Source organism: Saccopteryx leptura, chromosome 2, assembly GCF_036850995.1.
Source record: "Saccopteryx leptura isolate mSacLep1 chromosome 2, mSacLep1_pri_phased_curated, whole genome shotgun sequence".
NCBI lineage: Eukaryota > Metazoa > Chordata > Mammalia > Chiroptera > Emballonuridae > Saccopteryx > Saccopteryx leptura.
The window spans coordinates 308,614,483-308,638,931 of NC_089504.1; the positions used below are offsets into that span (position 1 = coordinate 308,614,483).

Here is a 24,449-nt window from a genome sequence, read left to right on the forward strand (position 1 = left end):
ATCTTGGGGCATCGCTCTGTCACGACCAGAGCCATTCTAGCGTCTGGGGCAGAGGCCACAGAGCCATCCTCAGCGCCCGGGCAAACTCTGCTCCAGTGGAGCCTTGGCTGCTGGAGGGGAAGAGAGAGACAGAGAGGAAGGAGAGGGGGAGCAGTGGAGAAGCATATGGGCGCTTCTCCTGTGTGCCCTGGCCGGTAATCGAACCTGGGACTCCCACATGCCAGGCCGACGCTCTACCACTGAGCCAACCGGCCAGGGCCTGCTCTCCCTATCTTGAAGCATCATTGATTCTGAGACATCTGCTTTATAAGTGAGATCAGAGCCTTAAGTGAAAGGATGCATCTCTAATGGTCAAGTTTAGCTGCCCCGCGGCTGGAGAGAGAAGGTGCCAGAGCCTATAGCGCGGAGGTAGGAGGTAGGAGGTAGGAGGTAGGAGGTAGGAGGTAGGAGGTAGGAGGTAGGTCATCACTGCCCTCTGATGGACAGCCTTGTCCCTCCCCCTCCCGGCCAGCCACAAAAAGAAATACCCCCAAATTCCAAACCGCATTTTATTATTTTTTAATAAACTTTATTCTATATTACAAATAAGTTTTTTTTTGTTCTGAACTGCAAAATAGGAATGCCTTATATTTACATACACAGGTATACAATTAATTATAACAAAGGTACAGGAGCTTGCCTTTACCAAGTTACAACTGCGCTCCAATTGAAATAGCATAAGTTTCCTTTTTAAAAACTTCTTTTAAAATCTTTTTTTTTTAAATCTTACTAGGATACTCTTTAAAAATCAAAACCAGAAGACCCTCACCCTCTAAGAGATTTCACCCACCTAGCTTTGAGGCTCATTATAACACTGTCGACTAAAGATATGCTTTGCTTTGTTGTAAGGGTCAGTGTTCAAGGTGGGAGCTTTATGGAAACAGAAGTGGGGTGGGGCTGGAATGGGGTGACCAGAGCAGGACTGACCTGCCCTACCTCCCTCGGTGGCCTCTCTCTGAGACTCCTGCCTGTTCCTGAAACCACCCTTTCCTCCTTTCCTGTTCTTCCTCTTCCCTCTAGTTTTGGAGACTTAACTCTGGGTCATCGAACCAGGCAGACTCCTCTCCCCGCCATGCCTGGCTCACTGAGCCATTGTCTGTTGTGGTACCCTGGAGTTGCTGGTTGCTATGGTAACTTGGCAGAACCCTGCTGGAAGAGATAGGCTGGTCCCTACAAGCTAAAGTGGGGAGGAGGGCAGCTGCATTCAACCCTTCCTTCCCATCTCAAGGCCTGGGTTCTTGTTCTGGGTCAGCGTAGCTGACACGTGAGGAAGCTCGGACCTGGGAGCCTCGAGGCCACCAGGTCCAGACGGGGGATGATGGAAGGAAGGGTTGTCCACTCTACAACACAAAGTCATTGGTTTCCAAATGGAAACAAGATTCTTTGAGGTAAACTAGCTTTTCTTTTTTTAAAGAACAGAAGGTTTGACGAGCCAACAAGCTGACGGGAACATTGGGGAAGGGAGAGAGGATCACACATGAGGACACGCACCCCATCTTGGTCATGGGCCTGAATGATGTGCACTTCACCTGTTTGGTGAAGTGGTCTCAGTTTCTTAGTGGCCTTTGCATTGCTCTTGAATAAGTCCTCTGTTTTGAATTCTACAAAATGTGCTTGAGTCGGAAGATCAGAGATACTAACAAAAGAAGTTCTAATTCCAGGTAAAGAAACTCAAGGAAGGTGAGCTGCATAGACCTGTCTGCTTGACTAGGGTATGTGCATTCGCGGGGGAGGGGACTGGGGCCCTCCGTGATCAACCCCTCACGGGGGACTCCTTGCAGTTTGCAGGCAGCTGGTGAGAAATGGGTAGGATTCGGCAACATCAGAGGCAGCCCGGAGCCAAAGCGGGACAGAGTGAAGGGGGTGGAGTGGCGGGAAGGAGAGGGAAGGGTAAGCCCACCTGACCCAGGACACCTGGTGCAGGCCCAGCCCACTCTCTGCCAATTCACAGAGTAGGCTCTCTTTAGTTACTAGGGCTTTTTTGTTTTTATTTAGGTTTGCTTTGGGGTAGTCACTAGTCAAGGAATTTATTTGGGACTTGAATAAGTAAGTATGTATTACTTTTACAACCCAAAAAACCCCTATATGTTTACTCAAGTGGATACTCTGCCTAATAAAAAATAATTTTACTGTGAGCAAAGACCTTTGGTAAAAAAAAATAAAAAATAAAAAAATAAACTAAGGAAGAATAAGGTCCCTTCTGAATGTCTGAAAAGGGGAATGGTCAGTTAGTTTCCCAGGGGAGGGTTTTGCCAACCTCTAAACACCAGGAGGAAAAGAGGTTTGCAGTGGGTGGGCCAGGCTCTCTCAGGGGCTGCCTCTTCAATGTCACCTGTGGCTGTCCTCAGCCTGCCATCTGTAAAATAAGGCTCCTGTTTGCTCCACCTGGGGGGGGGGGCATAACGAGAGGCAGGGGGAGCAGGGGGAGCGTTGCAGGTTCCAGCCATCAGAGGGGCAGGGGAAGTGCCAAGCGTGTTAGCAGCCACGGAGGAGGCTTCCCTGGCATGTTCTCACCCTTTCTGTAATGACACAGGGAAGCTGGCCGCGGCCTGGAAGCTCCCCTCATCCCCTGGGAAGTCACAGGTAGAGTTTTGTTTCTCTCTTCCCTGCTAGTAATTTGAACTTTATAGCCACAACTGGGCTCCCTCAATTGTGAACTCTTAAAATATATAGATACTAAACAAAGAACTATAAAACCCCAAATAAAAAACTCACGTAGTTTAAAGGGGAGGAGCTGGGGGGGGGGTCGGGTCCTTAGTCGCCTGTCTTGAAGGCTAAGAGAAGGTCCGTGGTGTGAACTAAGGACAAGAGGGAAGGCTAGGATCTCCCTGTGCACACGTGTGTGTGTGTGGGGGGTCCTCCTGGGGGCATGTGGGGACTCTGGTCCCTGGAGGTTATTCATTCACAGAAACGCTGCTCAGAGATCCGAACTGGGGCTGCTCACTGGGGCGGCCCACACCCGGGAGGACCAAGAGAAAAATGTCCATGGACCACCTGCCTGCAGAGCGCATCCCTACGCCTTCCCTTCCTCACTCCCTGGCTCTCTGGAAGGTGGGAATGTTGGTTCTTGATTCATAATAATAAACTTGAACTTTGCATCACTGTGAAGCCACAGAGTCCCGAGCAAGGACAGATGGGAAACAGGGTTTTCCTTTTGGGTCAAAGCAAGTGGTAGTTAGGCTTCCGGCAACATCGGCTGGACTTGGCTCTGGCCTGAAGTAGAGGTCATTGGGAGACCATTGCTGGGGCTTCTCTGATGGGGACCCACAGGGTCTGGCTGGGTGGTGGAGCCAGACCACTCAGGGAGGCGGTGTTGGGACGGGGATGGGCTGATGGTGGGCAAAGGGCTGGGCTGTGAGGGCTGAGCTTGCCCCCCCCCCGGGGGGTGCTCTGGTACTTTAGTGGACATATGACCATGGGGCAGAGGCTACACGTGCAGGAGGCAGGCAAGACGGATACAGAGGAGGCACACTCAGAAGCCAGCCATGCAAGGGGACATGAGCACGAGGACGCTGATGGGCGGGGGGGGGGGGGGTTCTGGGACAGTACACAGACATTAACCCCAGGCTGGGGGGTGAGTGCTGGGCCCAAGGGGTCCAGGTCAGCAACCTCACCTTCCGGCGACTCCCTCTTCTGCCTGGGCCCGGTCCTGGGCATCTGCCTCAAACTTTGGGATTTAGTTAAGTGGTCTCTCTCTCTCTCTCTCTCTCTTTCTCAAACATCTCGAGCCTCACTCACTGGCCCCCATGCTCTGGGGGCTGCCCATGGGTGTGTATATCACTCTGGGGGGTGTGGACGTACCTTGGCCTGTGGGACACTCAGGTGGTCCCTAAATTTAAAACCACACTGAATGCAGAAGGCAAGAAAAACATCTTTTCCTGAGGAAGGAAGTGACACAATAGCCAACCTCACTGAATGGCACTACCTGTGGTCACCAATAAATGTCAGGGTCTCTCTTTACAAGGAAGGACAAAGAGTGCCAAAGCCTATACCTGGGTAGTCATGTGCCCCCCCCCCCCCCGAGAAGTGACCAGCCTGAAGCCTTATTTCCCCACTGTACGTTCAGGACCCCACAGAGCCCCCCCGCCCCCTGCTTCCTACCCCTGCCAGCCTTCAGCCCATCTCCCTCCAACTTAAAACCCCTACCTACCCCAGGTCAGTGTTTAGTGCATCATCTCTGTGTACCATTGTGACCTTGGGGTCTCTAGGGGAGGGAGGTACAGGAGGGGCGTAGTCGGGGGAGGGGAGGGTGGCCTTTTCTCTCCTGCTCGATGCCCAGGACTCAGGAGTCATATAAAGGTCCCACCTTAAACAGAATTGTAACCCTGCTAATGAACTGTGACAGGAAAGATGTGAGGGGACCTCCCTTCCCCCAGGCCCGGGTCTGGTGCGTGCCGGCCCCCAGCCGCCCGGGCAGCTCTCTGGCCTGCTCTGAGATTGGGGATTCCCAGGGGAGTTTTGGAAAGATGGGGGAAAGGACAGCTTTCTGACAACGCTGCCTCGTCTTCCCTCCGAGACCTATCGCACGTGCACCGAGAGCCCAAATGAAATCAGTGGGACACAGACAGCCAAAGGAAAGACTTTTCACAGACCCGGTGGGTTGTAACTCTGCACGACTGTTCCACTTCTCCATCCCCAGACAGGCAAACAAGGCACCGGCCACCACCCACCCCACCCGTCACAGGCGGACCTACCCGAAACTCCTCCCTCAGGGGACCTGAGGGGAGCGAGCTGAACCAACGAGTCCCTTCTTCTGTCCCCTTCCTCCTGACATTGACGTTTCTCTGAGGGGTTTGACATTCCTCTTATAACAAAAACGTGGGGGAGGAAAAGAAGAGTTCTGTACCGACAAAGGAACAATACCAATAATAATAATCCAGTAAAAAATAAAAGCTCCAACAGAACCGTGTTGAGTTCTTTTTCCTGCTTGTTCATTTTTTTTTCTCTATCTGTGCAAAACTTAAAAAATAAATGAGAACGCATTCACTCATACGCGCGCACACACTCACACACACACACACAGCTTCCATTCAGCAAATCTGTGTTAAATATGTTTGTGTCTCTCTCCTCCCCAACCCTTCACATGTGCAAAAATATTGTGGCAGCCAAGCTGCCCCCTCAGCCCGCCTCCCACGCTTCCTTCCTGGCCAGCCAGGGTCCCTGGCGCCTTGGGAGAAGAGCAAGTGACCAGGGGTGGAAATTCCATGCTGCGTCGCCTGGCACTTCATTTGCCAAAACCTTTGGTTATTTCCCCCCATTGACGTGAATCTTTTCCTCTTCCTGTTGGTTAGGTTTCTTACGTTTTGTCCACCGTGTGTCCTCCCTGAGGCCACGTGATACCCTGCTCTGGGTCACCACTGCCTGGCCCCCAGTCAAGTCCAGGCCGCCCTCGGCCCATGACAACCCTGATTTCCTACAGATGGGCGACATGGCGTTCCACCCACCAGCACTCAGCATAGAAAACAAGTGTTGAAATGACCTGGAGCTGCAGGATGAACTGATGAGCAAGGAAAGGAAACATTTTAAACCCCCCTACATAGGACAAGAAATCTGAGCTCTCTGCCTGCTCCCGGGGCACAAACACACACACACACACACACATACACACACACACGTGCACAAGTGTGGGCACATGAGCTCACACACATGCACACATATTCATAGCCAAAGGGGGGAGTGCTCTGACAAGTACAAGATGCTCCACAGACTGTTGGAAATGATGTGGCTCCTTCTTTCCACGTGGGGCTCCTCTGCGTGGATGGCAGGGCATGATGCCTGATGCTGGAGGTGTGAAGGCCAGACTCATCTTCCATCCCACCGTACACGACACTTTTCCCTGCCTCCCAGGGTGGTGCACAAAGTGCCACCAGGGCTGCCAGGAGAGGTTCCTGCTTGTGGTGGGAGACTGGACCAGACGGCCTCCAAGGTCCCTTCGAGATTCCAGGTTTCCTGACCCTCGTTGGGACGTCTCTCACGATGGCCCCTGCTCACCTAGGACTTGTGTCTGAGCACACATCTACCTGGCTGGCTGAAATGATGTATCCACAGATGAAAGAATGGACGGAGAGACAGATGCTAGGGCTGAGGTCACTTCTGTGTTCCTCCTCCCAGTCCTGGCCACGTCCTTCAGCTTGACGTTCCGGTCCTCCCAGACGTGGCCGCTGGGGGCTGAGTTCGGCTGGCATTTTGGTTTGTCTCTGCGAGGCTGTGCTGGAGTGCATTTCTTCCGATGATGACGATGGGAGAGATGCGGGGGGAAGGTGACTAAGGAGACAGCTGAGATGTGGGTGAAACAATTCCCCAGGATCACTGGACAGTCAGTGACACAGGCATCTGTGTAGCAATGGCACCGGATTCTGCGGGCGTCCAGTGACTAGGCTGTCTGCCCCTGCCTTCTACAGAGTTCTCAGGAAGGACAGTGGAGGCGGAGCCATGGACACGGCTGGAGGTAGAGTCTCCCGGGTGCCTGGATGCACTCTGCACTACATGTTGACCTTCAGCGAGCGATGGCCAAAGGGGATGGAGTTGCCTACTCTAGACAGAGGACCTGGCAATGGCACAGCTATGACTACGGCCATGAGTCACTTGCACTTGAAGGTGAATGGAAAACAACAAATTCTGAATCCAGGGTGATGGACTCTCCTCTTCTTCCCTTCCACGTTACATTTCTGCCTCTGAGACATGAGAAGGTCAGCAGTGTCACCGTGATAGAACATAACTACTAGTCTTTCTCCTGTCTGGCTTTTCGCAGCCAGGGGATAAGTCTTGGCAGGCAGGTCCCTATGGGCACTTGGAAGAGCTCCAAGAAGATCACAAGAGGATAAGGAAGCCTCTAGATGCCAACCCAAGTGACAGAGCTCAACAGAGCACCTCCCAACTCCTCACCCTGCCGCCCCAAACTCTGGTCATATGTAAGAGGTATGACCTTTCTTCTCACGGCTGCTAAGGGATCATACCGCTGACTGACCCCTTGGAGGTGGACCTGTGGGAAGGGAGCACCAGGTGATGTCTTCCCAGCCAGGGTAATACTGAGCTCACTGCCTCTTCTCCAGGCCAAGGTGCGGACCAGCGGGGGGCTCTCAAGGGGTGGAGGGTGCAGTAGCAGCATGGAGACGTCCTCTGTCCAGGGATCCTCGTCTGCACATTGCTGATGCCCCGGGTCAGCTAGGAAAGAGAGCACCCTCTGGGATCGGGTTGGGTCCCTCACTGGGGGACTGGCCACGCTGCAGGACTGGCTACCCTGGGTGGGTGGCTTGGCTCAGTTGTGTTGGCCAAGCAACTGAAAGAGAAGGGATCCAGGAAAAAGGGAGAGACAGAGGCAGAGGGAGAGACAGAGCAAGAGCGAGCGAGAGAGACAGCGCTGCGTAGGGGCTGCTGTGGACGCCAGTCGGAACTTGCACTTGGTAAAGATGATCATCTAGACTGAGGCACGGCTTGGTGTGTCCCTCCCTCCAGGGGGGCCTGGAAGGACGGTTCTCAGCTGTCTAAGCTCATGAGGGTTATGACTTGTTCTAGTTTGTAGGCCAGTTTCTGCTTCCCACACTGGTCATCGTGGTCCAGAGGTCCGAGGATCTGTGCAGGGGGCAAGAACAGGGAGGTTACTAGTTTGTACGTACATGCCTGTGTTCTCAGGGTACGGGCAGACTGAAGTCTTGGGGAAACAGGTGCACATGAGAATGAACATGTGATGTCACTGGGTAAGCCGACAGCCCGAGGAACAGGCATAGGGAATGCAGGGGGCACTCGGGCACGGGGTACAGTGTGTGGGCACCTGTTTGTCAGTGAGCACAGGATTTCAGCACACATGACAGCTTGTCTAAATAAATGTGCACGTTTTACTGCCTACATAAGACAGCTGAGAGTGGGCCAAAGACACCTATGCAAAGATGCTCCAGTCTCCTGCAGGTTAAGCCTCAGACAGTTCGATCCCCCAGTCTCGGAGATTTTGTGGATGTTAAGAAAGCCTACCCGCCCCCTCCAATAAAGGGCGGTCTGAACTCATTTGGCTTTTCTTTGTCTATTAGGAAAAAAAAAAACCTGCTAGAAGCTTAATACAGCCTAAGCTTTACTGGTCATTAACATCTAATGAAGGATGGCTGCCAAGGCCTCTCCTGAGCTCAGATGGTTGGTCAGTCGGTGGAGGACAAGGACAGGTGAGCATTTGGGGCACTTTTTCCTGGATGTGTTCAAATTTGACTCAGACTCAGGAGATGTGAGCTCGAATAAGGGGCTCGCCAGTTTATAGCTGGGTGATCTGGGATGGAATGCACAACATCTCCGAACCCCACCTCTGTGACCCACTTCCTCATCTGTATAATGTGAGAACTCCTGGTCCCCTCTGGGCTGCTCCAGGGCAGAGGATCAAGTCAAGTAGGATATGTGAGCACCCGGCACACAGTGCTCCCTCTAAGAGGGGCTCCCACAGACACAGGTGGGATCTGCTGGCCCGGGGTCGCAGGGGGCAGGGAGCAGCTGAGGGAAGGGGAGGAGAGGAGGAGGCTGAGAACTGAGGGCAGGCTCCCAGAGCTTTGGATTTCCTAGCCCAGTTAATGCATTGTTAATTGAGGAGACCATGATAGAGTTGCCAACTTCTTAGCTGGCCAAGAAGCAGCAGTTACTGGCACTGATGTTTCATAAAGATGGGCCATTTTAACCCCAGCAGGAGACCAGTGCACGTGTGGATTCACTTGGGAGCTGTTCTTTCCAAGACGAGTCAGTTGCGTTCACACACTGGCACTTGCCACATCATCCTGACTTCTGTCATGTGGCCACAGACAGGCACAGACTTTGTCCTGGGCCAGCACTGGCCCGCAGGGTGGCATCAGGTCCCTCCCCTACGGCGCCCACCGCTGGCTTCCCCTCCACTGCGGTTCACAGCACCATGTGGGACGCCAGGCCCTGCACCTTGCCGGGGCTCCTTCCTTAGCCTGGGGTTCCCAGACCCTCTCTTGGAGACGAGGCTGGAGGAGGAAGAGAAGCCCGGGCACAAAGAGGGTGGTTATGCTGCTGCTCGGACACCAGGAGCCTGGGCCCGAATCCACTGGTCTAAGCCTGTACGGCCAAGGAAACTCCCATCACACCTTCGTACTGACCGGAAGGAAGGTCCCGTCTGCAGGGACAGGGATCTCAGGTGAGGTTTCACAGCTGGGGAACCCAGCGAGGAAACACAGATTCCATTCTGCTCTGTCTGTATCTGTTCTGCCCCCCCCCCCCATACTGTACTGTGTGGTCTGCCCCTGGGAGAGGGGACTTGCTTGTTTAAAGGAAAGCAGATCAAAGAGAGAAATGGAAAATATAAAGAGAATGAATACCAGGGAATAAACAGAAAAGAGAGAGAGAGAGAGAGAGAGAAAGAAACAGCTACTTGGTCTCTGTGAGAAGAACAGGGCTTCGTGCGGAACGTAGGGAATGGACCGTTTCTAGTGTCCGAGTCCCGCGCGGTGTGGCACAGCAGCACAGCCCCCAGTCCCGGGCGGTGGGCGGAGCGTCCCCGGCGGAGGTGGGCGGGCCCGAGGGTGGTGCCCTTGGTTCCAGCAGCAGGGCGGGGCTCACCTCCTCGCTGTACTTGCCCACGTAGCAGAAGATCTCCGAGAGGGCGCTCATGGTGTTGAACTCGTTCATGTGCATCCGGGACTGCTCGGCCAGGTACGCGTTCATGTCCTGGTCGCTGATGGCCGGCATCTTCCCGATGTCTGAATAGTACCTGCCAGGGGTGGGCGTGGGGAGGACAGGCGTTAGCGCGGTGCCCATGGGGCAGGGGAGAGAGGGACACTATCAGCACTGTGTCTGGGGCCAGCAGATGCCCATGTGTGACCCCCTGGGGACCATGGTGGGTGCTATGCCTGCTGGGCCGCAGGGTCTGTCCAGTGAGAATCCTCTGCAGCTCTGGATGCAGGAGGCACGGAGGGGAGAGATGTGGGGAGAGGACCAGGCCCTGTCAGGGTGGACAGAGGTGGAACCAGGAGCCAAGAGGTAGCATTTGTTTCCTGCATCGTCTTTGTTCCTAGCCAGGTCCTGTTGGTCGCTTGTGTCCCTCTCACACCCTGTCTCGTCCTGTAGACGTCAGAGGCCCCCTCCATAGGCCCCAAAGGCTCTTCCAAGCAGTTGCTGTGCTCCGATGTCCTCCCCTCCTGGGGTTTGCCGGGAGGAGCTGGGGCTGCCGGGGGAGAGAGGCTGGCAGAAGGCAATCAGTCACTGTCACTTGCAGCTGTGCGCTCTTGTCAACTGGTTAATTAGATGCCAGCATTTACATTTTTAATTTCTGCAATTTGACATTTTATGCAGCAAACCCCGACTCTCCCGCCAGAGGGGAGCCGTGCCGTTTCCTAATGAGGGACTCGAGGGCCCCGGGGCCCTGAGGACAGCCGCACCTACCCTCTCCCGGGCTCTTTTGGGATGTGAGCCACGTCAAAGGGACCGAGGACCAGCCAAGTTACAGCGGGACAGTGGGAAAGCACACCCAGGAGTCCCTGTGGGACCCTGAGCGCTGGGAAAGCTGCAGGGACCGTCACCAGGGCCGGGACGAGGGCGAGGCAGGTGAGGCGGGTGAGGCATCTGGGCACGGAGTTTTAGGAGCGGCACTCACTCTCCCCCGTGTAAGTGTAGGTGACAGTGACAGGCCCCGGGAGTTCCCAGAGCTCAGGGCTTGATCGGACAAGCGCAGGGGCATTTAAGAGGCTCCGGGACCGTCTCACATCTCGCCCTGGACCCCAGCCCTATGTCTGCACTGTCCCTCCCTGCACTGACCGTGAGCCCATCAGTCCTGATCCCCCACTGCCACCGCTCCCCACGGGTGCTCAGGAGTTGGGTGCCAGGCTGGCATGGGTGGCACTTGCGTGCCATGACGGTCATCACGCTCAAGGGCCTGACAGTTCCATTTCCCGCGGCGAGGGCAGGCTGGCCGCCCTGCTCAGAGCCGAAGGGGTGCTGTGATCGCAGACCTGCCGTTGTGTCTGCAAAATGAGGCAGGCAGCAGGAGGGAGATGAAGTCTGTGCCCTCTGGCAAGGGGAGGGGTGGTCAGAAAGACACTCCGGTCCCCCTGGTGCCCGCCGCACAGACACACTCGCCAACTGCATTGTGGAACTGATTGCATTTTGGCAGGAGGTCTCGGCCCATGGCATGCTGTCGAGATGGACACAGAGACAAGCGTTTAATCAGACAGCCTTGCTCAGAGGGGCTTGCGGACTCGGGTCAGTCCTGCCCGGGCTCACATGGACCTCCGTCCTTTACGACCTTCTTTTGGTGTGGGGTCCTTGGTTCCCTGGTCCGCCCTCATTGTCACAGGTCCTGGGGCCTCAGTTCCTTGTCCTGTCTCGTTCTGGTTCCTTTGCTAGGTCCCAGAAGAGCCTGCTCTTCCAGGCCTGCAACCCCCTCCCTCCAAAACATCCTCGGGTTCCTCAGGGCTCTTGACCTAATGGAATGCCAGGTATAAAAGCGCCAGCCAGAGACACACTCATTGCCACTGTTTCCAGAATACAACAAACGCCCGTGTTCCACGTTACAGCGGCGACCCAGGGGTTTCAGTGGCCACTCTCAGCCTGGCCACTTCCAAGACCTGTGTCACCCAGCGTCCCCTCCCGACTCCATGCCCACTGAGCAGTCAGTGAACAACTAAGGTGTCGCAATAAAAAACTGATGATTGATGCTTCTCATTTCTCTCCGTTCCTGTCTGTCTGTCCCTAGCTATCCTTCTCTCTGATTCTCTGTCTCTGTTAAAAAAAAAAAAAAAAAAGTCTGTCAGGCAAAGGGCTCTGTTCTCGGGTTGCAGTGGTGAAAAACACAAACAAATGTCTCTCGCTTCTGTTCCGTGGCCGGCAACCACACGTGGCTAACCTGACGGCATTGGAGCCTGGCTTCGCATATCCTCTCTAATCACGAGGCCAGGTCTGCCCCGAGCGGCCCCATGTTTCTCTGCTGCTCAGGTGTGGAGGGTGCTGGATTGGATCAGCGCACATCTGTGGCCACACACTAGCCCAGGAATGGATCAACCGCATGTCCTCAGCTTTAGCTTGTTCTAAGTCGCCGACGGAGTAGCCACGGACAGCCAGTGCCCTGATGAGTGTGGGGCTTGCGGGCCTCCTGTCCTGTTCTCATCCCCAGCCCTGCCCAGTACTCAGTGAGCCCGTCCTGCCCGCGGGGTTTGGCCGTCCCTGCCTGACCTCTCCTGACAGCCCTCCAGAGCTCAGTCCAGCCCCGCCCTCTTCACAGCACCCCTTGTACCTGACGGCGACCCTGCCCTGGCATCTCTCGCTGCGTGCACATTTGCTTCCTGCTCAGCCCTGCTGCGCTGGCCCTGGCACTGGACGCTGCCCCCGAGAAGCCTTATTGATTGTGAAGGATGCAATTAGGCCCTATTAATGAACTGCAAACAAGTGCTCTTATCAGCTGGCTGAGCAGCGAGGAAGGGAAAGGTCAGCCTGGGCTCCTGTCCTTGAACTTGCTCCCAGTGCATTCTTCTTCAAAAGACACAGGTGTTTTGCCTGACCAGGCGGTGGTACAGTGGATAGAGCGTCAGACTGGGATGCGGAGGACCCAGGTTCGAGACCCCGAGGTCGCCAGCTTGAGCATGGGCTCATCTGGTTTGAGCAAAGCTCACCAGCTTGGACCCAAGGGTGTTGGCTCGAGCAAGGGGGTTACTTGGTCTGCTGAAGGCCCACGGTCAAGGCACACATGAGAAAGCAATCAATGAACAACTAATTGATTGAATTAGTTGAGAAACTAATGATTGATGCTTCTCATTTCTCTCCGTTCCTGTCTGTCTGTCCCTATCTATTCCTCTCTCTGATTCTCTGTCTCTGTAAAAAAGAAAAAAACAAAAAAGACACAGGTGTTCTGAAAGTCCCCAGGCTGCCCCTGAGCTGGCCAGGGTCCAGCAGGCTAGCCAAAGCCCAGGCCTGAGGAGGTCGGGCCCCAGCATGAACATTGTACTGGCCAGCTGTCTTTGCTGCATCTGCTCATACCAGGTGGGTGCCTGCACTCCTGGGGTCCTGAAATCAGCGCTCAGGGAGCTGCAGAGAGCTGGGTTCTCCACGGCCGGCCATTCTGCAGGGTCTCACATCAGCGGGCTTCCACGGGAGGGGCCCAGCGTGTAACGGTGTCTCACCTCTACTTTCTGGATTAAGAAAGTGGTCTCCCAGCCCTGAACTCTTAGATGAGAACAAAGTACTGTCATCCCTTCAAACACCACAGGACACGGTAGACATGGAGAGCACTGGAGCCTGACGCTCTATGTCCCCAGATGCTTGCCTTTCAAGGCCCTGCACAAATGCCTCTTTCTCTTGGCCCAGTCACTGGCCCACTCCCTGAGGGCTCCACTGTCATGGCTCACGGGGCCTGCCCAGTGCCCGTCTGTGTGCGCTTCCCCACGAGTGCCACAGGGAAGGACCAGCTCTCCTCTATCCTGAGCACCCAGTGCACCCACGATGAATACCCAAAACACTCAACCCAGGGATTAATGAACAAGTTAATGAAATGTCTACACATCAGCTCCATCAGAGCTCCCAGGGTGAACTGTCATCGCTTTACATTTGGAATAGATGGTTTCCTTAGGAGGCATGTTTAAATATTTAAAATTTTTGACCTTTTCCACGTGGTGACACCTGTGATCGATGGCGTTCATGTGGGTGACATCCCCCCCATCCCACCCCCAGGGGGCCGGCGGTGACTCCACGGCACTCGCTCCCTCAGGAGAAGCCTATGCCGTGCGAGTGAGCGAGGCTGACGTGGCCGTGCGGACAACCTTGGAGCTCTTCCAACTTAAAAAGAGAGAAAATTACTGCTGAACATGAACATTGTACTGCGATCGGTGACAAAGCAGATGTTACAACGAACCATAACACACCAGTTCGTGGTGACAACACGGCCAGGTTCCGCCCGGGAAGGGGAGTGCGGCAGCCAACCGCTGCTGGGAAACTGAGAATTCCTCTACTTTTCCTGGACGTGGCCACGAGCAAAAGCCCTCATGCTGGCATGGAGGCACGGAAAGCCTGGGCATCGGCCCTTGGGGCCACCAACCATCAGCATCGCAAGGTATTTGGAGGCAGAAACGGGATGGAAGGACCAGATGGAGGAGGGACAGGTGAACCTCTAGGAAAGACAAACCTAGAATCACCTGAGCTGTTCAGCCGACAGAGTTGCGAGCCCTCCTGAGTCCATACACTTTCCACTCCCCTTGTAGAGAGGGCCAGCCAGGGTAAACCCTGCTTCTTAGCTGAGATGGGGCAGAAGGCCTCTCCACATGGGTGTAGGGCGCAGAGAGTTACGAAGCCTGAGTCCCGTGTAGGCTGTGTGTGTGCTCACACCAGTTGGGCGGTGAATTCAGAGGTGGGCGAACCCAGGCCACAGAAGGAGAGTGTTCTACCATTGTTCTCCCAAACAGGAGGCTGCCCCTGCCCTTGCAGGGGTGAGCTGAGAAACCAGGCTTGCTGTGAGTGCTGCGCTCTGGGTCCCCCTTCCCTTTCAGGGTGCCAGACGAGCCCAGAGGCCAGGCTCCTGTGGAGCAAGAGGAGCAGTGACCCACGCGTCATCCAGCCCAGAGCACCCTGGGCCTGCTCTCCCAGACCTGGCTCTGTGGTCTCCCTGTCCTCCATCTTTGCACCCTCACCCCAGAATGAGAGGAGAAGGGATTGGGCCTTCTAGCAAGAGAAAGTGACTTCCTAGGAGTGCCACTGGTTGCTAGAAACTGGTGGGATGAGAAGTAGAAACCATCAAACCCCTCCTAAAAATACCCAAACGGACCGGGGTTACTCATGACCCACAGCAGCTGTGTGGCGCAGACCTCATCTAGCACCAAGTGAGGGGGGCCCATGAGCCCGGTGCACGTGTTATTCTGATCGCCTGCCGACCAGCCCGTGTTCCTGGGAGCATCCTCTCCACAGATGTTCCATCAGTGCTCAGTCCTTCACCTCCCCGCTCCCGTCCTCCCTGCCTGAGGGCCTATCACGAAGCCCTTGCACTGGTGCAGAGGTAACCAAGAACCCAGCTACCCCCCCCCCCTTTGCTGAAGAGCCAGCTGACCACACAGCAGGGCCTGCTCCTCGCAGGTCCACTGTCAGAAGAATGAGCCTCTGTCTCCGTACAGGGAGGTAAGAGCCCCACTTGGTGACGCAGACACAGTCGGGTACAAGAACCAAAGAGTTCGCTCGCTCGCTCTCCGACAGCATGCGTGAGCAGGAAGGAGCAGGGAGGATATCGTAGCACAGAGGGAAGAGGGAACGGGGCAGCCAACCCTTGTAGGAAAACTGTATTATTGAGGTGTCCAGGACGCCAGCCCCTTAGTTACTCCCTCTGGACAAGGGACAGCAATACACAAGTATAAAGACGTCTCCCTGTCGTGGGCGAAATGACACTGTTCGTTTTGTCTGGTCACCAAGTCGGAAATAATTTCTGGCCTCTTTGACTCCCAAAAGGCACCAGATCTGAGCACCCACCCAGTTTCCTATCTTTAAGCTACTTTGAAGTAAGGGAGAAAGGGACCCTCAGACCAGACTGTCACACAGAGGTGTGCAGGTCCCTCACTGCACAGCAGCACCCAGCAAACCGCATCCCCTGGCACGGGGCCACATCCTCTGGCCACAAGGGGCACCTCCCTTGGTTCACACGGAGGCCCCACAGGGGTTGATAGAGGCCATGTCTAAGGGTATATATACTAAATAGTAGAAAAAAAGATTTGGGGGTTGGCTGAGTTTGGGGATCACTTTCACCTTTGCCACTTAAAAGTCATGGTGGGCTGATTACTTAGCCTCTCTGTATGTATATTTCCTTCACCTTTGTGGGCACAAAATGAGGTTATGGATCCTGACCTCATCCACCAGGGCTACCCTCATGAATAAATCAATAAATGAAGCATCATCTGTCTGCTTAGCTCAGGTGCTGGGCAAACGGGGCTGACGTGGCCCAGACAGACCATAGACGACCTTCACCAGGAGTGCGCTCTGCACGGAGACGAGCCAGCTCCACGGCGCAGAGGTGGCCTTCCAGCCCCAGGAGCACCATGAGGCCGTGTGCAGACCCGGGCCGAGAAGGAACTGCAAGGCTCCGGATCTCAAGAGCTCATGGTGTAAGAGTCAAGGGGCTGGGACAGTGAGAAACCGTCCAGAGTGACAATGACGTCCCCACAGGATGCTGGGAGAACAGCCAAGCCAGATGAACAGGAGCAGATGGGGAGAGGCCTCCAGCCTTTTTGTGGCAAGATGTTCATTGCTCCCTTGAAGTCTTTTTTGTTTTACTTTTTTAGTAGCTTTTTTTTTTTTTTGGTGGGGACTAGAGCAGGGAACTACATGTTTCCTTCCTGGACCTAGAAAGTATTTCATCCCCTAAGATCTGGGCCTTGTTGCAGGGAAGCAGAGCTCAGTGGCAGCATCTAGCCAAGTGTCCCGTCTGAGTCAGTGGACAATGCGTGGGCATGTGGATGTGGCACCGTGCCACCAGGCTCAGTGAGTGACCCACCCGGGAGCCCCGGCCCACTGTGGAGGGGCAGGCGGACCCCTAGGCAAGGGAGTGGCCAGCCTTGGCGGCCTGGCCCGGCACTCACCTCTCCACCCAGTTCTTGTAGCTGGGGATGTCCTTGGCATAAAGCAGCTTGTTGGAGGGGGAGTCCTTGCCCAGCCGGTGCTCCGACGTGGAGCAGGAGTCCATGAAGGTCTGGGCCACCACAGAGAGGCAGGCGTCCGTGATGCTGCTCTTGTGGATGTCGAACACGAACTGGGGGTTCTTGATCATGTTGACCCAAAACCGCAATGGCAGGCTGCGTGGAGGGAAGAGGCAGTCAGGGGAGAAGGGGTGAGGGAGTGAGGAGCTGTGGCTTGGCCCGGAGAGTTCTCTGGAGAAAGAGGTGGGGTGGGGGACCTACAGTCCCTCAGGGCCATCTCTGTGCCACCAGGACACTGTTACCTTCTGGGACACTGAGGATCAGCAGGGCTGAACAGCCCATCCAGGGATGCAATGCGCATGGGCACTGGAAAGGGCATGACTCCCCGCCAGGACGGCCTGGCTGAACCCCCTGTCATAGCACAGGCTTGGGTCAGAGGAGCCACAATGGCACTGCCAAGTGGCATTCCTGACTCTCTGGTCCATTGCCGGCCCCCAGTGCCAGATACAGGCACATCCAGCTGGCCCTCCTTAAAGAACAGCCTGGAAGGCTTGTACCTTACTCTCTGCTGTCCACTGTAGGACGTGGGACAAGTCACCCCTCCTGGGGGCACAGCTATTCCTGCAGAGTGAAGGCTTTGCAGTGGAGCGGTTTAAGGGGAGCCAACTGACTTCTTGTCCCCATGCTGGCACACTTAGAAAACCCACTGCCCGGCCCCCCATCGTGTTCCCTCCTTCCCCTCTCTCATTCCTCCAGTTGGCACCTACTGCATACCAGGAACGGTGCCACAGCGGGGAATGCAGTGAGACTAAGGCACCCTCTGCCTGCAGGAAGCCTGCACTCTGGTGGGTTTCTGGGGAAGTCAGACCTGCAATCTAGAATGTGCCCTGAGAACTAGCCAAGCTGGGACTGAAGCTTTGTGCGGGTTTGTTGTGGGACACAGAAGGGTCATCGGTCTGCCAAGAGGGAAGTGTCCAGAAAGACTTCACAGAGGGGATGGCACTTGATAGTCTGAGTTTTAAAGGTGCACAGGTGTTCCTTAGCTAGACGAGGTGTGGAAGGAGGGGTGGCAGGGAGGAGGGTGTGCTGGCAGGGAGACTCAGCTAAACAAATGGGGGAAAACCGTGCCCGGTGGTCTGGTAACCAACAGTCACTCTCTGTGGCTAGAAAGGGTCCCAGGGGATTGGGAGAAAGAGCCCACCTGCCCTCTGGGCTGTCATCTAATGGCTCTCTGATTTTGTGGCTTTCATATGCCACTGAGACCCAGGTGAGGAAGCAGGTGGCACCCAAGCGAGGGACTGCTATTTCCTCCTGCTGCCCCCACCGCTCGACTCCTGCCAGCTCCCTGATGCTTCATTGTTGTTTTGGTTGCATTCTCACTGTTGGTGATAGTTATAATGTTCCTAGAACTGAAAACTCTTTGAATTACATAGTTTCAATACAGCGGGTACAATATTGCTCTAGGTGTTGTATCTCCCAGCAGTCAGAGGTTGGGCGGGCGGGCAGACACACACACACACACACACACACACACACACACACACACACACACACAGGACAAATGCTATACATATAGTCAGACCTCACAACTTAAAACTCTTTGAATTACATTGTTTCAAACAGCAGGTACAATACTGCTATAGGTGTTGTATCTCCCAGCAGTCAGCCAGCAGACACACACACACACACAACAAATGCTATAAATATATAGTCAGACCTCACATCCAAAACTGCCAACCCATCAGCAAGTATTTAGGGTTCCTACAAAGTGTGCATGGCCGGGTGCAGGCAGACAGCACTGAGTTGTGTCAATGTTAGCTGGCACCTGTTTCATCCTGGGAAATTCAGATAGGAAATAAAAGGACAGCACGGAGAGTCATGACACAGGGGTGAAAGTCAGGGTCACAGCAGCTGCCCGGGGAGACAGTGACAGCTGGGCGGGCTCAGGGCCAGCTGGAGGATGAAGGACCGCCGGCTGCCCAGCCGGTACAGTCTCCTGTCCACATCTTTCTGTTCCCAGAAGTCCCACCGGAGAGGGGCTCTGGGAGTCCATATTTGCTGTGTGGCTGTTTCTCCCCAACACTCCCCCTCCTTGAGCCAGTTGTACTGACAGGCAAATCATACCGGGAAGCCAGGGCACCACACAGAGTCTCCTGCCTAATGAAACATTAGCATATTATTAACATTAGCGGTGGCACTAATCTCTGGTTGATTGCAGCCACTCAGGTTAAATAAGCAGGAGGTTTACTTAAAAGAGAGAAGGTAGGTAATGTGGAGGAAGGTCATGGGGAGAGGGTGAGTTACAACTTTGGCCGGGAATAGAGCAACAATCTCTTTTCAATCAGGGACAATGAACTCTATCTAAGTCAATATGCAGATCTCATAATTCCCAGACTAACTGCTTCTTGCCCGGGGAAGCAAAGAAACGGGTCAAGGGAGTGTCCTTTGGTGACAGATCTCAAGCCTGGTACACTACCTGGCTTTCCTTCATGGGGTCTAGAGTTCTCCGTGAACTGAGTACCTAAGTACTCAGAAGAATTGGCATGAAGGGAGGTTCTGCCCCCAGCCCCAGCCCCAAGGACATTAATGACATCTGCTGGTGGCCTTATCCCACCAGGAGGTATGGGCTGAAAACACATCGTTTAGAAACTTCTCCAGGCGCTCTACTTATAACGTGCTACAAAGGCATGTAGGGATGTTTTGGAAAGACCAGCTCTCCCCAGCCAGACCACGGAGACATCTGGATGGAGCATTTCTTGTATTCTGAAGACTGCCGGACATCGACATGGGATGGTAAGCAGGGAAACTGGCTGGCAGAGAGGAGCAGATCTGGCAGGTGGGCATGTGCCCCTTGGAACAGCTCTGTTTCAGCTTACTCAACACGACCTTACCCAGAGGCGGGTGGACAGGCGGGCAGGCGGGCTTGCTGTCAGGCTCTGGGCGGGTTGTCAGTGTCCCTGGCTGTGCCCTAGCACCATGCCAGACTCGACTGCCCAGACTTTCAAAGGAGCGAGCAGCCTTCACCCTGTGTTACTGCACTGAACGAGTCCAGATTCCTGGTCTTATTTGGGAAAGGCTGGGAGAACTCCGTGCTGGAATGTCTCTCACCGAGAACCAACGTGGCAGTAAACCCCACTCTTCAGTTCTGTGGGCCCGACCTCTGCTTCCGCCTGATGTTTCAGTCCCGGTAGAGACCGCACTATTATTCAGGTAAGGAGGTGAGGAGGCAAGGCACACATACACGCCCTTAAAGAACGTTTGCGTACTACAGCCCGACGTCTGGCTTCTTCTGTTTTGGTTTGGGGCTCCGGGCAGGATGTCAGGGTGCCTGGCTGCCCCAGAGCCACACCAGTCCTCATGGTTTGCAAGGGCTGGGCGGCCAGCTCATGCTACCTTGGAAGAATGTTCTGTGGAAGAACAACCTAGGACAGGAATCACTGAAAAGCTACAGGGAGGTGAGTCTGAAATGGATGGGACTAAATAGAACCCCGCTTGGTTAGCTTGCGGTAGAACTCTCCAGGAGAGACCACCTCGACCCTGCATCTTATGAATATTGATTGAGTCCCAGCTTTGCACAAGGCTCCACATGCGGTGCTGCATACTGATGTCCAACCTTGCTGTCTCCACCGGGAGCACAAAGTGCTCACAAACCCAGGGAGAGGAGGCAACATGTGAAGGGAGAGAGTGGCCATCATGGGGACACCTACAGTGTCCCTCAGGACTTGGTGACTTCCATTGTCTCAGAGGGAGACAAAGCAGTGAGGGGGGGTGGTCTCTTCCCCTCAGGGAGTTTGGAAAAGGAGTCTGTGGGAAGGGAAGACCACCACTTCTTGACTAGAACAGACATACCCTTCCAAACACTGCTGCAGGGTCACTGTTAGATGCCACCCTCCTGTAATCCAGGTGCACACAGACCTCTGTCCAAATAGCTGCCCTCCCATCTCTACCGGCATCTCTGCCCACCAGGCCATCTCAGGGGCCGTGTCTGAGAGTCTCTGTACCCTCAGTGTCTATATCGGGTACACAGGAGGGACCTGGCCGTGACATTTGGCAAGTTACATTGTGCTCCTTTAGTTGGTGAAGTTTACATATTGCTCCTTTAGTTGGTGAAGTAAATGTTTGTAATTGATTGATTGCTGGGAAAGAAGGATGATCTGACCAATCAGAAATGAGCATGGAAACAGCAGGAGGGGGTGGGAGGGGCTCAGGGGTGGGAGGGGCCCAGAGAGAGAGCCTGTGCCTGGTCCCTGCTGGCAAAGGTGGACCGTGACCCGTCCTTTTCACAGCAGTCTGGGGCTGGCCACCGGGGACTCGGCTAGCCTCCCCACATGACTTCTGCTCTTCCTTCACTCACCAGTTGCTTTTCCAGGTGTGGCGGACATGCGGGTCATGAATGCCATGCTTATCGGCCTGCTCGTCCAGGAAGTCAAACATGTACTTGATGGCCAAGGGCAGAGCAGAGCCGCGGTGCGCCGTGCTGAAGATGGTCTCAAAGAGGTCGTCCACGAACTTTTGCAGCGTGCCCTGGGGAGGCAGCACAAGCTCACACGCAGCCCCCTCCCCCCCCCAGAGGGAGCTCTCAGGATGGTTTTACAATCTGCCTCGCAGATGGGGAGGGGAGGACAGCCTAGAGCCAGGGCCAGCTTGGATGAAGCTCAGTAAATGCATGGATTAGATCTCCCCGCCCCTTTCATATGCCTCTAACAGCTTTAAATTTCCTCAGCACATGGGAAATAGATACCCACTGATGACTGGACCTAAGCGAGCCTTCCCCTGCCAACCGCACGGTTTGGTTGAACACCCTTTGGCGGTGTTGTTTTAGCACTTTTCACAAATGCTAATGAACGACTCACTGGGTCAGAGCAGACAAACGCAATCTGTTGGGTCTGTTTGGGCATCATTCACTCTGGCTAACGGAGAGCTCCCCATTTGGCACGGCAGAGAGCAGAGCCCGGGCCAGCCACAGAGCGAAAGACGGGCGGCCAGCACAGCGTGTCCCCGGGACCAGGATTAGAAATGCTGCCTGCAGTGTCACTGGTGGAGCCCCAACTGCCACCCCTGGAGATCATATGTGACGCCCAGAGGAGTCCCTCTTTCAGGAGACTGGCAGGAGGTGTGGCTCGTGTCTCTATCCCGGAGAAAGGGCGCAGGGAAGGAAACGTGAAACTACGGACCGCACACCAACACTGACGTATGGGTGGGTTTGCCCGGAGCACTGGGTTAGGGAGGGTTCTGAGGTTCTGGGCTGGGAAGGCACTGGAGTCCTAGACTGCTTAGCAGTGCCTGTCATGCGTGGATAAGAGAAGGGCAGCGTCACACGAGCTGGGTCTCTGTCAGCTCGGGCATCTCTGGAGGGTGGTGAAGTCCCTTCCCGTACCCACACACGCCCAGTCCCTATCTGCAGTTCGGTACCTTAGTGGCCAGTAGCCGGGTCAGGTAGATCTCAGACACCATCTTGCTCCCCCGGTCTCCCTCCTTCTGGTCCCCGTGCTCATGGTTCTTCACCAGGTGCCACATCTTGACTCCGCTCTCCAGGTCGGGGGTGATCATGGGCGTGCGTGAGCGGAGGCTGTCAGGACTGCCCGTGTATCGGATCATGTTTTCTGCCAATGCAATGGTCCACGTGCGGGAGGCCGCTCAGCCTTGCTCACTCACCACACTCCACTCCCCCGCTCCTGCTGAGGCTGACTCCTGTCCCCGTCCTTCCTGCCCTTCTCTGCTGCTGCCCCCCCCCCACCTCAGTTTAGTCCATTCCCTGAAACTGGGGTGCCCTTCCTGCCAACTCTGGGAACCTCTGTGGCCACTTCACCCACCCTCCTTCCCCTCCCTCCTGTACTTGCATTGCGCCGGCCCTTAATGATTCAATCTGTAAAACTATAAGCTTGTCCTCGTCTCTACTTTTGCTTGTAAGTGTTCTCAAGTCATGTCTGAGGATGTGTTCCGTGTAGCCAATTAAGTTCACACGTGGGAGCAGGTAGCCTGTCTCCCTTAATGACTGCAAGCCAGCCCGGTGACTGTCTTGTCAACCGCTTGCCTCCACCCTCCCCTCCAGCCTGGGCCACTCGCCCCTGCTATGTGCTGAAATGCACGGTCTGGTGACATGAGTGTGGAGCAGGATAGAAGATGAAGGTCCTACTGGGTGCAGGCACTGTTCTGTATTTTTCTCCTTTTGAGTTTCCAGGACGATCCTGTGATTTTGGTAGTTTTTTTTTTTTCAAACCTGGTTTTGCTGGTAAGAAAACCAGGTCTCATTGCAGTCAGGCTGCTGGCCCCAAGGCACACAGATGGTGGCAGAATGGGGTGGCACCTGGGTCTGAGCCCACATCCAGTGCCCTCCCTGCACACCACCCAGCCTGGGGCCGGGGGCCCGTGCCTTCCCTTAAATGCGTCATGATGGCGTGCCCTTTGCACACTGTGTAGCCTGTGCTTCTGAGTGGTAATTTGCTAATCTGCATAATCGGAGGAAATAATAATTATTTCATTCACCAGATTGTTATGAACTTGATGCATGGTAATGAGTATCACGAAGTGAAAGTGTCTCACCTGCAAGATGCTCAGGAAGGTTAGCGTGTCTTCCTGCTCTAGGGGGATGGAGGTTCTGCTCCTGCACCAGAGTCCCCGCCTGGAACCAGGGGCCCCCTCCCCAGCCCAGCTCTCCTCTCCTGTGGTCAGCCTGCCTGACTCAACCCCCTGACCCCCTGCCCTGGGGGGGGCGGGCAGCCACCTTCTAGTGGTACTTCCCTGGAGACCACAGCTGCTCAGGGCATCCCCTCCTCCCAGGATGAGTCCATGCACTCACCATATTTACTTGCTGAGGTCCTAGAGACGGTGGAGTTGTTCACTGCGTTGTAGGCTGTTACCTGCTTGGACACTAAAGCCACCACAGAACCATCTGGCACCTACAGGGGAAAAATCTCATAAGGGCCTGGGCATAGGAGCTCTGCCACCTCAGGGACCAAGGACAAACTAGAATTGACTTGGTCCTCAGGGGTATCTGTGCCTCACCAGAGACTGCGGGGCCCCGGGAGGCTGCTGGTGTGCCCTTGAATGATGCCAGGCTGATCTGGATGCTGACTAGTGTTCTGCACTGTGGCTCATTGTTGGAGAAACTGGCAAGGGAGCCTTGTTAACACCCTCTCTCCTGATGCCTCCCCTGAGAGCCTCGGCCTTAAACTTCAGGACCAGCCAGGAAAGAGCCTTCCAAGAAAGGGCCCAGACATGTACGACACTCAGGTCTCCATGCACCCCGCACGGGGAGACAGGAGACGGTTTCTCTTGTGGGTGCCGCCCACTCCCTGCAGGAAGCACGCTTCTCCGCATCCTGTCTCCGAGGAGGTCAAGGTCTCTGTGGTGGGGAATGTCAGTTTTCCCTGGGGCACTAAGGGAACGTGAGGTGCTGGTGAAAGAGTGGAGTTAGGGCTTGGTGTCTAGCTTTGGGGGGCTGTTATTCAAGGACGGAGACTGTGGGGGAACTGGCTGTCCCGTTGGTCATTCCCCCTCCCTGCCAGTCCCCTCACCTGGTAATGCGCCAGGGTGTTCAGTCTCTTCCAGTCATTCTCAATCTTGGTGGTGATGTCTTCATCCTGCAGGATCATCCTCACCCCACTCCCTTGTCGCCACTCTGCGGAGAGAGCAGCGGCGGCTCAGAGAGGCCCTCGGGCCCCTCCCATGGGGATCCTGAGGACCCCCCCGTGCGGGCAGCCACACAGCCCTTCTCAAGGGGCATCCGTGGACAGACAGGTGCTGGCAGAGGCTTCCTGAGGGGGAGGGGCTGCAGAAGCTCCCAGTGCAGGGGGGCCCTGGCTCCAGTTCTGGTTTTCA

General features: G+C 55.1%; 1 protein-coding gene across 1 annotated transcript in view; it reads right to left on the reverse strand.

Moving 5' to 3' along the window:
* Positions 1-547: 547 nt before the first annotated feature.
* PLXNA4 (plexin A4) overlaps positions 548-24,449 on the reverse strand; it is a 419,755-nt gene continuing 395,853 nt past the window's right edge. Inside the window, exons 26-32 of the mRNA XM_066362710.1 lie at positions 24,146-24,249; positions 23,428-23,527; positions 22,041-22,231; positions 20,983-21,152; positions 16,572-16,784; positions 9,592-9,742; positions 548-7,611 (exon numbers count right to left, since the gene is read on the reverse strand). Coding sequence (XP_066218807.1) covers positions 7,516-7,611; positions 9,592-9,742; positions 16,572-16,784; positions 20,983-21,152; positions 22,041-22,231; positions 23,428-23,527; positions 24,146-24,249 — 1,025 coding nt within the window. The 3' untranslated portion in view covers positions 548-7,515. The remainder of the gene's footprint in view (positions 7,612-9,591; positions 9,743-16,571; positions 16,785-20,982; positions 21,153-22,040; positions 22,232-23,427; positions 23,528-24,145; positions 24,250-24,449) is intronic.